The 15666-nt window shown below is 39.5% G+C and overlaps 1 protein-coding gene across 4 annotated transcripts in view; it reads left to right on the top strand.

Annotated features, from left to right (window-relative positions):
- Positions 1-5353: 5353 nt before the first annotated feature.
- ephb2b (eph receptor B2b) overlaps positions 5354-15666 on the top strand; it is a 184244-nt gene continuing 173931 nt past the window's right edge. For all 4 annotated transcript variants that reach the window (XM_049590818.1, XM_049590804.1, XM_049590814.1 and 1 more), the window contains exon 1: positions 5354-5525. In XM_049590818.1, the coding sequence (XP_049446775.1) occupies positions 5474-5525 (52 nt within the window). In that variant the 5' untranslated portion in view covers positions 5354-5473. The remainder of the gene's footprint in view (positions 5526-15666) is intronic.

Genomic DNA, 15666 nt, shown 5'->3' with positions numbered 1-15666 from the left:
TGATTTTGATAAAATATCACTATTTTAAGCTCAGATTTGTTTTTGTTTTTTCTGAGAGAAGTGTTTGTAGCATGTGATGTTTCCAAGGACCATCGGAAATTTGTAAATGGAACAATAATTTTTGTTTTTACAGTTTCTGGCTGTGATAAAATAGTATCATTTTGTGATTAACTTAAAAAGAAAACATGCCTTCCAAACCCGAGGTAAAATAAATCTGCAGTAAAATACATATAAAATCCAGCCATTTAATTAGTAAGCCCCTCCCCTAAGCCAAAATAAAATACAAGTCCCTCCTCACTGCTTAAAAAATTACATGACACACCTCCTCCTTTTTGCACCACCCCTCCCCCCTCATAAATAACGAACACTGCCTCACTTAATGCAAAGTTTGAAAAAGTTTGTTGTCTTTTTACTGTTTTTATTGCTGTTTATGATTCTTGATAGACATTGCTGCTACTTATTTTGTTTTTATGGACCTTTTTCATCACTTCATTGCAGTTATATATTTGTGTCCTTCTCGCCCATTGAATGTGAACTCGTTGTGAAAAAGTTTAATGCTCAGTCAATCTTCCCTGAATCAACAATGGTTGATGAAGTTTTTTCAGACACCTCTGCTCTCTAAAGAAACCATCAACACTTCAAAATTTAAAAGACTGAAAAATATATTTTATTCTGGAGGTTATTCAGAGTTTATTCATCATTACTCAATAATATTTATTTTTCATTCAATAAAAGAAATTCACCCTTACCCTCGTTTTAAGATCGACCAACAACCTTTTTCAATTTCTCAATTTAATTTCTGTGTTTGAATAATAGTTTTTACTGAGAATACCAACAAATGTTGGCTGACAGTTATTAACAAAAGCTGCAGTAGTCATTGAGTGTTGATAAAAAGAGGTGACCTTGCTCCAAATAATCTTTGTAGAAACATTTCCAGTGTGTTCAGTCACAAGAGCACTGTGAACGTTCAGCTTTTAAACTCTGGGTGGCAGTGTTGATGCAACGACCCGTTACACGGCTTTGGAGAGGAAATCCACTCCTTCTCTTCTCACACTGACCAAAACAGGTTAATAGTTTATTTATTTTTCTGTCCTGCAGGTGGTTCAGATAGTCTTTGGTTTTATATTAAATATTTACATTTACATTTGAATCCCTGTTTTCAACCACTGCACTTAAGATTTGTATTAAGTTTATTAATCATCAAATTTAAAAACCCTGTGTGTTGTGTATCTAAGTCTGAGCAGCTCCATATCCCTCACTATCCACATTCATATATATATATATATATATATATAATATTGATGTATTCAGTGTAAATGTACAGTATATATTCAGTTATACAGATTTAGACTTATAGACTTAAATATGTTCTGATAAATTACATTAATTTAAACATAACTTAAATAATAGGAATTGTTCTTCACAAGTTTAAGACAGTTTTTAAAAACACTAATTAAATTAACTAAAATCCATTTTAATTATATATTTAGAACTTACATACAATAATAATATTAAATGTCAGACAAAAGCTGCCCTGGCCATTTTTAATTGTAGTTTTGACCGTCTATATGAAATATTATTGAATTATATAGAGGTTTGTTTTATTTTATTATGATTATTAAACATTATTAAAAATGTAATTACACATGTAATTCCCAAAATCTTAATAAATGTATGCGTCTCATTATATAAAAATGAAAACACACCAATGTTGTGATAAATTAATGGTAAATTGATATTATAAAATAATAATAGTAATGGTTATACAGAGAAATTAATTGCGGTAATTCTATTGAATTAATGCTTCACATGCAGCCGTACGTATGCAAATTCTATTGAAAAAAAATGTTTTTTTAATTATTGTGAAACCATTACTCTATGATATATAATATCATCAACATATCGTGTAATCATTATACGGTTATTACTGTTATTTGTATAAACACATACACACAAAGAAAAATGTCAATATGGCATTTTGAAAGATGCTAATGCTACATAATTTTAAATGAGCGCGTAGCTAACTTGAAATACTGCTCACATCATGTATTCAGTGATAATAATAGTGGACTGTATGCTGCAATTTTTAAAACATGTCTAAGCTAAAAATCAGTTTCTCCTCAGTGCATCTAATGTGCATTTTTAAGGGTGACTTTAGAGTATATTTCGAGATGTGTTTACTGTATGTTACTGTAAAGCTGCGCCGCTCTGAGGGACTGTATAGGTACAGTGCTTATGTTGGATTACAGAGTCGCAGAGGAACATGAGAGGATTTATGCCACGTTCAGACATCTCTGCTTTGCATTACAAATATTTTATTACTGTGCAGCCATTATAACATAGCGTGGCAGAAAGATCTCTGTGGGCAGTATTAATATCATTTCTTCAACATCTTTCACTTCTCTTCTGGCTCAAGTCAATATTGAGCTTGTATGGAACTCATTATGGTGAAGAGGGGCGGGGGGGCGGGAAGCTGCTCTCTCAGTGCCTTGCCGTTTTGTTCCATCTGTGTTGTAGTCACCTGAACACGATCTGAAGTCAGCCAGTCAAGTGACCTGGAATCAATACAGTCGAACTCGGTGGAGGCAAATAAATCAGCCTGGCTCGTTTAACCCATGAGAGTCCTGCTGCTCAGCTACAGCGGTGCGGCGCGTAATAAGAAAGGCATGCTTGATGACAAATAATTTATTCTAGAGTCTTGTTTCTCGTCCAGCTTTAGTGACTCCATACTTTATATCCAGGAGGCATCTCTCACCAGGCATGTTCCTTGTGTACTGTAAATCCTGAGCACATCTGAGAGCCATGCTTTTATCATCTGCCCCTCGATGTCCATCATTTTCTTTATACAAAAAAACTTGACATTTTTGTGTACATTGGAAATTTTCATCCTGCTTCCTCTCTGGGTGTCTTTGTATTTCAAACAAAGCATATCTGTAATTTCTGCAGCTGCTCCAGTGTGTCCCTGTGGCATCTGTCTCTAGTCCTGTCATATAAAAACCAGCCTGTGTTTTATTCTTTACCCATCATAACTCTGTAAAGAAACGGGAATTTTACCACCAGCTTCTGGAGCAGGAAATCGGTTTCATACTGCTCTTCGGAAATTTAAAAAATATGCCCATGGCTTTGCGAGATGCACGATAAATTCAGATGTTGTTTCGTGCCAGTCGACGCTGACAACTTGGACCGTTTTGGAAAAGAGTAATCCTATTAAAAACAGCAGAAAACTCATTTGACTTGAATGTGTTATGATTACTAATAAGCATATTTATTTTAACGTATAGCGTTTTTATTGATTGTTTGAAAATGATTGCCAGTAATGTTGCTGCCAGACTCGGTTGCGCCAACTTAAATCAACTTAGTGCAAACACAGCTCAATTGAAATGATTTCTGAAGATTAATTGTGACAAGTCTCAATGTGTTTTTGAGCCAACATCACATCAACTGATTATGGTTTTACGGTGATTCATGGACAGGAGGGAAAAGTTTTGCATTCAGGAGGAAGTTACATTTCACTTCAGGTTTGGCTCTGTTATTGGAAAATAACTGCTGTTCAGGTCGACCTAATTGACAACAAGGCCTGCTTGGTCACATGATGCCTCCCCTTGTGATGCATGAACGCTGCTTCACTGATCTGCGTTTAGCTTCAAGATGTCAAATAAATCAAGTGAATATATTTCCACAGCACCTCTGGCTCCACTCATCAGATTAAAATGAAATTCATTATGTTGCACTTTTACATATGCAAATATCAGCATTGTGTGCCACGCAAAGACGAATCAATGCTGCCATTACTTATTGATTACACTGTTAGATTTCAATTCATTTTCATGTAATGAAACAGACATCCAAGCTCAGATATAAACCTTTAATGGACCACTTAAGCAACAGCGTGGAGACTTTTCTTTTTAATGCATCCTGCCATGTCAGGAAGTCGACCTAACAATTCTTTTGAACAGCTCAATGGCTGTTTTTAAGTGAGTGGATGCAAACTCAGCTACAATGCAGACTATTAAATTCAATTAAAGAATGAATTGTAACTCCTTCTCATATTTTTCTGACCTCACTTTAATACCAGACTGCACTCTTTAATCAGACTGCACTATTTTACAGCAGGAATAGAGTGCCATAACCATGAGCGGTCCTCATTGTTTGTAGTAATGGTCTCCAATCTGCAGCCTCATAGTTTTTTCTTCGCTGGCAAGACACTTAGGTTAAGCTCCAAAATTGACTCACTGTGAAACTTGGGGAAAAAAGTTAAGTAGCAATCTATTTGAAAGAGCTATAAAATTAATCAAATATTAAATGTGATGTTTTTGCCTGTGTAAAAACACACAGCTGACAAATATGTAACTGGCATTATTCTGATTTAAATATGACATAAATCATAGCCTGCATCTCACTTTTAAAGTTTCAATTCTATGACAACAAAGCTACATGCAGTTATATGTGCTGAATGTACTGTTGTTAGTGTGAGTGTTGGGGGTTGTGTTTTAACATGCCAAACAGTTCAAAAATAAGGTTTTAATTAATTTAATCTGTGCTATGGGCTAATAATGTAGACTATAAACGTAAATTATTCGGATAGGCACGTAAATCAATTCATAAAGAATATAAAACGTCTTATGTTCAGTTGGATAGAAGGCAAATGGCTAATAATCGTATTTTATTGGAGTGTATAATTGTAATAAAATTTGCAAACTGCCATTTTTGCACATGTGCATCCATTTTCCTAGAGAAAAACAAACAACAACAAAAAACATCATATAGTGTGATGGAAGTCTAAGTGGATGGCTGTGACGTAATAACCAATTAAAGTATAAATACTGGCGGCAAAAATGCAAAACAAAACTTACTTTAATTGTCCTCCCGTGCCTCCCGTCACCTGTTACAGCGCCCAAACTCCCACAGCAGCAGCCTCCCGGTGAACCCCGCGGCCACGTCGGAGCTTTTGTCTGACAAAAGAATGAGCAGTATTTCCTTACCGAGCGGTGTGGCGGAGAGAATAAGTCGCTCCATCTTTTATAAATGCCCCACATGGTCCCCAAACACTTAATTATCGCTAGGTAAGGCAGTGTGGACTGTCCTCCTCTCGGTGATTGACAGCGGGGTGAGGTGAAGTGGCTCCGGAGGGGTTCACGGACCCTCTTGGCGAGCGGCTGCGTCGATAGTTTCAATATGTTAGACTAAAATCATTAAATGTATACGTGAAGTTATTGCTTTTGTGCTATGAACTGATGATTGGGTGAATGTAGCGCTGAAATGCGTGGCTGTGTTTCTGTGTTTCTCCGTGCCCCCCTCTGTCTGTCGTTTTTTTGGTTTCGCCCAAACTTGGTTCAGATTTGAGTTGGTTTTCTCTGCTATCTGGGATCGCTCTATTGGAGGTGAAGGACCGCCTGTCCCCTCTCTGCCTGGGCTGTCAATGGCTTTCGGGACGTGTTTTATTTGAATGTCTGGGCGATATAAGTGACCAATAATGGATATTCTATGGATATTATGGACCATACCGGCCGTAATAGCTGTTGAAGGTAAGCTAATGTTTCCATCCTCAACGGTTAAAAGCCGCATCTTGTTGCCGGCTTTGAGTTTGAGACAAAGCGCGTGAGCGGACGGTTGGTTTATTTTTACCACAGGAAGCTAAAAAATAAACCACTTTTAATCTCCGTTGATAATAATAATGATGTGGCGTAACATGGCGTTTACAGTGGAGAGACTCAGCTCAAAGCAGCGGGTAAGGGGTGATGGTGGGACACAAAAACATGCCCCAGCATCTCCGCAGGTACACGGATGCTGCTGAGCGTCGCTAGCGTTAATTAGGATGTAAAATTAGCAAAAGCTAGCTAGGTCAGGATAGGAAACATCACATCTCTGTCACCCAGGTCGCATCCCGAGTGTCCGTGGAGGTGTGTCACCGGGTTCATCTCAGTTTGGGATACAAATGTGGCACACAAACATCCCCTTTAACCCTTTCTTTAGCATATCCAAGACAAAATGTGCATTTATATATTCTTAAAATCATCATAATTGAAGTTATAAAAGGCTGAGTCTGGTCCTCATGCAGACATTTGTAGGCAAAGCTTGGCTAAGCAGTAAAAGGCAGCAGGCAGCGTGGCTCAAAGCACAATGACACAGGTTGAATGGTGAAAATAATCTCTATAATATGTGTTTACAGCAGCATGTCTGTGATGCACAAAAGCAACTCAGTACTAGTGTTATCATGCTTATTGTTGCAATATTAAAATATAAAAGACCTCTAGCACTTGAAGGGACTATCACACTGACATTTGACCTTTAATCCTTTAAAAATTAGTTTGAGATTATGAAGGATATCTTTCTTTTGAAGCAGAGCGTATCAGTCTGTGCTTTGAATTTTAATTTGCAGGTGATTTAGTGAAGCCACACTCATTATCCCCCCCCATGACTTGACAGGAGACATCTGCCACAGTGAAGAATGGAAAGTGTCACCCCAGTCATACATTTATTCCGGCTATTTTTAGGACGCTGTCAGAAAACAAACATGTCTTCTTCCGCTGGTCAGTTTAACTAAACCTCATAATTGCAGGTGGAGCCCGGGAAACTATGTAGAAACTCAACTAAATGTGACCACGGGATAAAACAACAACAAAAAAGAGAAACGGGAAGAACGTTCAGCCGAGTGTTTACTGTAAAATCATTTGTATGTGTGTAGGGACATCAGAAAGTTGCACAGCGAAGGTCGAAGGACCTGTCAGGTCGGATAAAGGACTGGCACAGACTTTGACAAACGTCATGCGTATTTATGCAGACTTGTACTGACTGCTGCTGTTTAGGGTTTCAGTGTAGGTACATATCCAAGAACTAACAAAGAGATCTGAAAGGCGGACTTTATATTTCACATGGGCAGCTTTAAAAATTGTGTCAAAGCTGTTGAATTTAATTTTATGTTTTGTCACTCGACATCGTTCCAGGACAACCTATTATTTTGGGAAATCATATGTACAGTCCACGTTTAAATTACACCATATAAATACAGGGAACAATGTGCACATTTCATACAATCCGCAAATTGTATTTTTATTTGAATGTATTCAAAATATTTTTTGTAATATATATTTTCTCTGTCGTATCTTAGATAATTTCACAAGCATAATACAAAAATCAGATGCATTATTATTAAAACAGCATAAAATATACTGTCATGTCCCGCATTTAGATAATTTTATAAATTAAATATTGAATATTAACAGACATATATACTAGATTTACATGAAATATATTCCGTTTAAAAAATACGTCCTACAAATCACACACCAGGTAACTCTATATCGTCATCCTATGTATATATGCACATACTATTCAATATGTTTTCTTTTAATTACTGATATCATGATCGCTTGATTGCTATGATGATAACGCTTATTTATTTTTTGATTTTTATTCCTGCTGTTGTGTCCAAGAACAAGTCAACCACAGGATGTGAAAAATGCCAAAAATAACAGATTCACACCACACAGTGTTCCACTTCCCTTTGCTTATTATTTCTCTCTAAAATGCAAACATGGCCACAGTTACTGTTTGTCTTCCTACATGTAAAATCTACTGTGAAGTGCATGTGTAAGCTGAGAGCATGCAGTGCCTCAAATACCATTCGGCACTGCTCCTCAAATAGTTATCTCAGCGTATTGAGGTGCACCTCTTGCTCGATTAAGAAGGTGCTGCTCATATTTGGTGTTATACCACATATACCGTGTGCGGTACCTTTCGTGCCTGTGGTGTTTCACTTTTTAATTCGTACACCAGCTAGTCCCGTCTCCAACCCAGTTACAGCCCCCCTCCATTTTACCCTGTGAATCACCCTAGCCGACTGTCCAATGAAGTTGCAAGGATGGCTTACGTATGAGAAATAAAGGGTTGAAAAAGAGGTCACTGCAGCTCTAATCCGAAAAAAAAAAAGCGACATCCCAGCATGCAACGGAAAAGAAGCCTCGAGTGGATCGTTTTGACACGTTTAGTGCCGGGACACTACATTTCCTCTATTGTTATTTTCTTTAATAGGGAGTGACATCTTCGTTTTAATGCTGTTTTTCACTGACGAACGTTACCTGTAAATGTGTGCTTTTAATTATACTGTACCATTGCATTGCATTAAACGTTGATTGCCGAAGCACTGTATAAAAACCTAAACTAAACATTTATTTACTGCATACATTGAGTCTAATGGAGTCATAACTCCCATATTTGTTGAAGTGTACCTGATCTCTGTCGAACAAACACATGAAATAACCAATAAATCAGATGGGGACTGTACTGGAGAGGATTAGAGGATTAAAACTGTGGCCAAACTTAAGAAAATCCTTGCTGTATTTATTTTGCGAATGCCGTCAACACTGCCACACCATGTAGAGCCTGCAATACTGTCAACTGGCCTTGAAATGCTAATGTTTGAATTTAGCCTGTGACCTTTTTACTCAGCATCTCATCACTATTCAGACGACTCTCTAGCAATATCACCACGTTGGACAACTATGAATGCCTCTAATTCATCAGCAGCATTCAGCCATTTTTCAAAAGGCATTTAATTCGCCCTGCGGAATGTGAAACAACTCTAAATTGTTGATTAGCGTTAATGTAATCTGCCATTGATGCCAGTTCTTATTGGTTTAGTTAACAGGAACAGACAGGCTCTCTTCGAAAATTAATGGAGGTAGTACTGCCAAGGAAATTAGCCTAGCTATGTCAAACATGTCTATGAAAACACACTGTGGATTTATCCCTTCATTAGTTTACCCATTCATTGTCATCAGCCCTCGGTTGACAGCCATGCTAACAACGCTGCTCCTCTAATTCTGTTGAGTGGATATTCTCGGATTCATCCCCGGCCATAAAATTGTAGTAGCCTGTATTGTTGGGAGGAGATGAAATTTACTAGATGGATCATTTGGTTTTTCCGACCCCCCCCTCCTTTCGCTTCCCTTTCTATTGTGGTATTACAGTTTGTACTGTGCAAACACAGCAAACATTTTCTGGGAGGGTTGGTGTTGCTATGATGCAATAACAACCTCCTCCAGACTTGCATGCGAGTTGTTGTCGGGGTCAGCAGGATGATAGATGACTTTGATACAGCATTTCTTTTCTCTTTTTCTTTGAGGGCAACATAATGGGACAGAAACCACAGTAGAGGATGGTGAAGTGGGGTAGAATGAGATCACAGCATGCAGTCTTTAAAAAATGTCTAGCAGATTTGATTGCATTTCAATATGCGCTGCATTCCTTCAGCGCTCTGTTGAGCACTGGAGCCCACTCAGTATAAAGTTGGCAAACACCGGTCAAGTTGATGTTTTAAGAAATTTTATTTTTGTTTTGATTTAATTTAGTAAATTACATATTTTATATTTGTATCCTGCATATCCCTTTTCAGCATTAATTTTCTCACAAAATACAAGCCAGCCTGACAGTTCAGGGCACACAGTATGATTGTTAATGTTTTGAAAATCCTGCCAAGTTTGGTAAAGATGCTTTCATATGTAAATCGAGCTGTTTCTGACCGGAATTGTTTTGTAAGGAATAGACGTGTGAGTGTAACATGGAAGCATTATGTTTTTGTGGAAGAGTAACAAAAGACAGACGGAGGCGGGCTCTGAAATGGGATTAGATAAAGGTAAAATGAGCGACCGTATACAATCCAGTGTTTTCTCAGTCCACCCAATGAGCAGATGCAGGGAGCTGGCCTGCACGCCAACCGCCACAGTAGGCTTTCACAAAGAATCTGTCTCTATTCAAGCCTTAATCCATGCTGCCGAGGGCCCAGGCATTGTCACTTTGCATGCAAAATTTCAATTAGTGCTGGTACCAGTTGTTTCACTTGAAGGGGGGTGTCACATTTCAGAGACATCTATGGCTACCTTTAGGGTGAGATTAAGGCAGAAGTGTCACCGCTTTGCTTAAGAAAATTTTGCATTGCATAAGGTAACTGACACTGGTACTGAGCTGCTTTGCTTTGTCACGGCCACTGTACATATCAGACCTTGTTCAGATTACTACATGTTTGAAGTAATACATATAGAATGTTTATTATCTTAAAGTAAATTAGGAAAAAATGGATGATTTGTTAAAACCTTTACATGTGGGATTACAGTGTTGTAGAGGTCTGTCCCAGCTGGCTCTGCTAGCAAAATAGTTGCGTATGTTGCTCCTGGCTGCAGCTCGTTCGACCAATTCAACTAAGGATTCAGTTCAGGACATGATGGACTGTTCGACACTGTTTCCATGCTTTCAGCTGTTTGACTCTGACTGCGGTTCACTGACATGAGCCAACTCTTCATTCTCTCCTGCCTTGTTCCAATCCACACATATTTGCCCTCCGGAGGTGATGCTGAAATAATGGCATTTTAGCTTGTGGAACATGTTTGACAAAAGAACTGAAGTTTAAGAAATTTAATAGTGGATTCAAAAGGTATTAAAGTATTATTCATATGGCTTCGGGATGTCATGTGTGGCCCTGGAAAGTCTTTCGACAAACCATGTTGGTACTGTTACAGTGTGCTGCTCTTTATCCCTGAGAGCATTCTCTACTAAAACTACGCAAGGTGCAAATAATGACGTGCTGACCACAAAGGGAGTTACTGGGGTATGAGAATCTATGAGTGGAACAATAATGCTTTATTTATGTTGGACGCATTTGCTAGGGTTGTGAGGGGTCTGCACTGCCAAAGTGATGTCACACCATCAGACACAGCCCTTCGTGGGGGTCCCATGCGGCAGGTTTTTGCCTGTCCATGTACATCCGACATTTTCTGCAAATGCGCATGGACCAACAAAAGGCACAAATGATGCTGTAGACAAGTGTTGTGATACACTGCCCCCCACAGTTTGAGAGAATATGGGTGTGCTGCCAGGAGAAACCCGCACAGAGCATAAAAGATCCAAACGTTCCCTCATCACATTGCTGGGGCAGTTCATGTCCGTGTGACCGTCCATGTGGGAAGCATACTTATGGCTTAATGCCCGGGGCACACTGTTTATGTGAGCAGCAGTTGCCGAACTTCTTGTTTTTGTTTTTTATCCTGCACCCTTATTAGAGCAGCCACACTGCCCACGTGAGCAGTGCTATGAAGGCATGGTGCAGCTGCTGCTCAGCTGCAGAACATCTAGAGATTCAAAGTGTCTTCTATTTTTTCTGCACAATACACTGTTTCCAGTAAAAATAGACTGAAAATTGTCTCCTGATAATGATATTGACATCGTACTGACATTGATTACAATTTATATGTCCATATCTGTCACAGGCATGGAAAAAAACGATTTTCAACTCAACACTTCCTGTTTCATCTCAACATAAAAGCCCCTTGACAACATTTGTTAACACAAGGCTTTTTATTGTGAAATATTTGCAGGATCATGTTGTTGATAATGCAGTGGCTTGCAAGGTTCCATAAATTAGTGGAGTACTAGCTTTTAATTGTGGAAATACAGTCCTCGAAGCAGCAGGCAGCTCTGCAGCAGCAACACTCTCTGTGTGAACACGGCATGCGTGCGAGCTACAACAGTTCAGTGAGGTTGCTTTCAAGCACTGCTCTCACAGGCAGTGTTACCCTGGCATATGTGTGGGAACTGCAACACAACTAATTTGTTTGTTGCAGCACAATCAGCATGATGTGGGGCGTTGTCTCCATACACACTAAAAAAAAATCTGCACATTTTACACTATTCTGCACGTGACTTAAGTTCTGGTTGCTGCTACAGCATTAATTCCCACAGATCTACATTCTCGGCTCGTATATCATATTTGAGTCAGGTTTGCGTACGTTCACTTCCATGAGTCCAGTACAGAGTTAGGAGCGGAGGGATCAGTTTACCAAAGTTCTGAATTTAACTACCACACTGGGAAGCACTGTTATACTTTAAAAAACACAGTATGACCTGCTGAGCGACAACTTCAGAAGCCAAGCCAAAAATTCAGTCGTATCACTCTGCACTGGCTGTACCTCGTGGCTTAACACTTCATATTACTATATGGCCTATAAGCAGCAGAGTGCTCGTGGTACTCTTTATTTTCACACGCCCTTTATCGCTAAATTTCATATACTATAGATTTAGTGCATTTAGAGAGACTTTTTTTCTCCACTTCTGGTATTTATAGCTTCTTAAAGAAAGAACAGGTGTTTAATCTTCTGTCTCTTTGGTCTGTAATAAGGCCTGTTTAGTTTGCAGACCAGCTGGTCAGATATGGCTGCTACTTGATGCTATCAGAAAATGAAAATATTTTCAGAGTCAACAGGTGTTTCGGGTCTCTCTTGCCAGTGCATGACATCAACCAAAAACTGTGGGTTCATTTTAAGTATAAATGAAGTGCATGAGCCTCCCTTGGTGCATTTTAGACTTGATTTAAAGTACAGTCTTAATTAATACTAACAAATTTGCTCTGACTTATTGTGCATTTCTTTGTGTATTGTGTGGTTAATAATATATTAATTACAAATGAATATTTTTATAACAGTTGGAAACGTGATAGATTAAAGCACAGGTCCTGAAAAGAAGATGAGTCACACTGTACTGAGATATGAAAGAACACTTGTGCGTTATTTATTGGTTCCAAAACAAAGGGTTCTTGTGCAGCTGAAATAACAAGATTTCAAAGTTTTATCGAAAGAAAAAAAATAACAGTTTATCCAGAAACAAAATAAGAAAAGAAATGGGAAGACTTGAGCTGTGATTCATACGCGCGGATATTACTGTGGGATCACAACAGTGAGGAAATCTGTCACAAGTACATAATTGTTTCTCTTGGCAGAGGAAGTCTGACAGGATATCTCAATCTACAATCTCATCAAATCTTAAACACACAAAGATAAAAAAGCCGTAACCAACCTGCTTTCACTTAATATTAGGGTTGGTCGAATTAAACGAGCCTAGATGGGTTAAATGATAGTTGAGCATAAGTCTGAGGCGGCATTTACTTTAGAAGTTAATCGCTAGTCCCAGAAAAATACACATGTTGACTTTGAAATACTGTCCCTGATTGTCTAAACTTCTTGTGGCGCTTGTGTTTTCCATCCACATGTGGCAGTAAGCTACAATAAATCAATGCTTCTTTTAATAGAAGTCCAGCTGTAGAAACTAATATATTTTGTTTGCCTTTGCACAATTGATCCAAAAGTAGTGCATGCATATTGAAGAACTTTTGTACAAGTCTTCGTCACGCAACCCAACATCTGTTCACAAAATTGTACATCGATTTCAAATCGAGTTGTTACGTAACACCGGAGGTGCCATGTGCTATGAATGGTGAAAAGATGCATTATGTGGAAATGCATTATTTAGTGAGGATCAGGTGAATTAGAGGTCTTGAGATTTGTTTTTCTTGGAGGGCTTTAAGGATAGGTGTGCCGTTTGATTGGAGGACTATAATTGTTTCAGTGTGTAGTTGGGAAAACAGGGTGGTCGGAAAGTGAAAGAGTATGACTAAAGCTATCATAACAGATTCATAGTGCTCCCATTGCTATCAGCTTAAAACTGGGCAAAGATAAGATCAAGTTGACTCAACATTGTAGCACACGTTAATTTCTTTTTCACATTATAACAGAAAGCATCTGTTATGTTATAGTATATCAAGTTTGCAGACAGATGTTTATCTGTGCAGTTTAATTGGAGTTCGTGTCCAGCGGGTCTGCTTCAACCCCGTAGAGTAAAGTTTGCATATGGCATCTTCTTGCTGACTAGAAGACAGTTGTTCGTATAAATAGACACTTACGGAAGAAACTTGCTTTACCTCCATGTAACCTCTCTGATATTTCACACAGGAATCTAGATCAAGGATGTTCTTATATCCTGCTATCTTAATTAGCACATGTTAATTGGCAATGTGCAGTCTCTTGGTAAGTCATATTTATTAGGAAGAGAGCCTGATTCATCCCAACCCGCCGGGAATAGAAATCATTAGGGGACAGTGAGAAGTATTTCCAGATATTATTCATAACAGGAAACGTGTAAGCACTCACAATAAAAATGGCCCCGCAACATCCAGGCCTAATTTGCCGTCTGAATTTTTTTGTGCAGTCTCAAGTCCCACCCATTATGTGGAATCAGTTTTACGGCTTTGTCACTTCCTGGTTTTATCCAGGCGGTAAAATTGTCCAACGATAATGGGGTTTTCGCAAAAGGCCGAGATGAACTGATCAGTGTGACCCCCTGTTCCAGTCACATCCTTCATGTGGACATTGAGTCATACGCATTAACAATATGGCGCTCATAATAATCAACCCAGCGATGCCAGAGCTAGGAGGGAGGGAGAAAGAGAGACAGAAGGAGGAGGAGGAGGGAGAGTGTACCCTGAGAGAGGTCAGACCTCGTTTCAGAGACCCCCATCCACACACACCCCAGGTACTGTGACACTGCCTTTATGAGCGCGCCCGGAGAACACAAACCCACCGGATTAGTGTCTGGCTCTCAATGTCCCCGGGAGCAGAGCCCATCGGCCGAGACAAAGCGCGGCTGATTGCGTTGTCATCTGCATCACAAAGGGAAGCCTTTTCTACCTGAACCGCTGCCTGCGCGCCGTGCAGCACATCACATCTATCAGCGACTCTAGCCCCACGTGACATCTGCCTTTTGTTTTTTTGTCCATCTCTGCCCCCCCCCCCCTTCCATTCTTTCCCTCTGACCCACACCGTCTGTCCACCATGGCCCACATCAACAGCAGGACCCCCCTCCCCCTCGCCCTCCCCTCGCCAGTGGAAACTAGCTTCTCAGTCTGCACCAGCGCTGACCGTTTCCGTTTTTTGCCGGTAGTTATGTGCTCAGCGCGGTGTGCATCATCTTCTCTTGCTGCAAAGAGCCACTAACACATTTGTTGTCTTTCCTCTTTTCCCCCTCTGGCTGTGGCTGGCTAGCTGTATCTCAGCACCGCCAACATGCAGACACATCAGACAAAAAGCCCAGTCTCTCGCTGTCAGACCCTAACACGTCTATCGGTCTCACTCGGACAGAGAGAACACCCCAGCTGAGGTGCTGCCAGCAAGCAGACATGTTTTGTCTGATTAGTGTACTGGGCAGGCAGGCTCTGCTCTTCTGTCACTGATGACTGATGTCTTGTGTTGGTGGCGCAGGCAGGTCCTGCAGCCATAACAGAGATAGATCAAGCCTCCCTATCCGGATTATCTTCTTATGCGTATGCATACTTACCATAAGCCTTATGTTGGCTTTTATATGCGTTGTAGTACTTCATCATCATCAAACCGACTACTTTTTAAAGAACCCATACTCCTTTCATATTTCATGACTTGAACATGCACGACTCTCTATTCTGTGAAATAAAATTTTCATTTTTGGGGAGAAACAAAGATGTTGGATCTATCTCAGGCATGATAACCGAAGCTAAAAGATACAGTTTCTGTTTTCCATTTAAGATGCTTCATGAATAAATTCAATAGATTAAACAGGGTATGACATTTAGAAAGTGCAGGAAGGGACGGAAATGACTTTTTCTTTTTTTGTCCTTTAAGTGTGATAGTTGGTTTCTATTCACACGTAATTGCATTAGCTTAGAGAATAGGGAATTAACACAAGGCAATTAACTGATTTGGCCTTTGGCTGTGACTTGTCTGGTTTTAGATAGCTGGAGCCCAAACTGTTTTCATAGATTAATTTAGAAATCACATTCAATCAGATGCAGAACCGTGTAAACCCTGCAGT

The sequence above is a fragment of the Epinephelus fuscoguttatus genome, linkage group LG1 (genome assembly GCF_011397635.1).
Source record: "Epinephelus fuscoguttatus linkage group LG1, E.fuscoguttatus.final_Chr_v1".
In the NCBI taxonomy this organism is placed as follows: Eukaryota; Metazoa; Chordata; class Actinopteri; order Perciformes; family Serranidae; genus Epinephelus; species Epinephelus fuscoguttatus.
The sequence above is the reverse complement of the archived record's forward strand: the minus strand, read 5'-3'. Positions and strand labels throughout refer to the sequence as shown.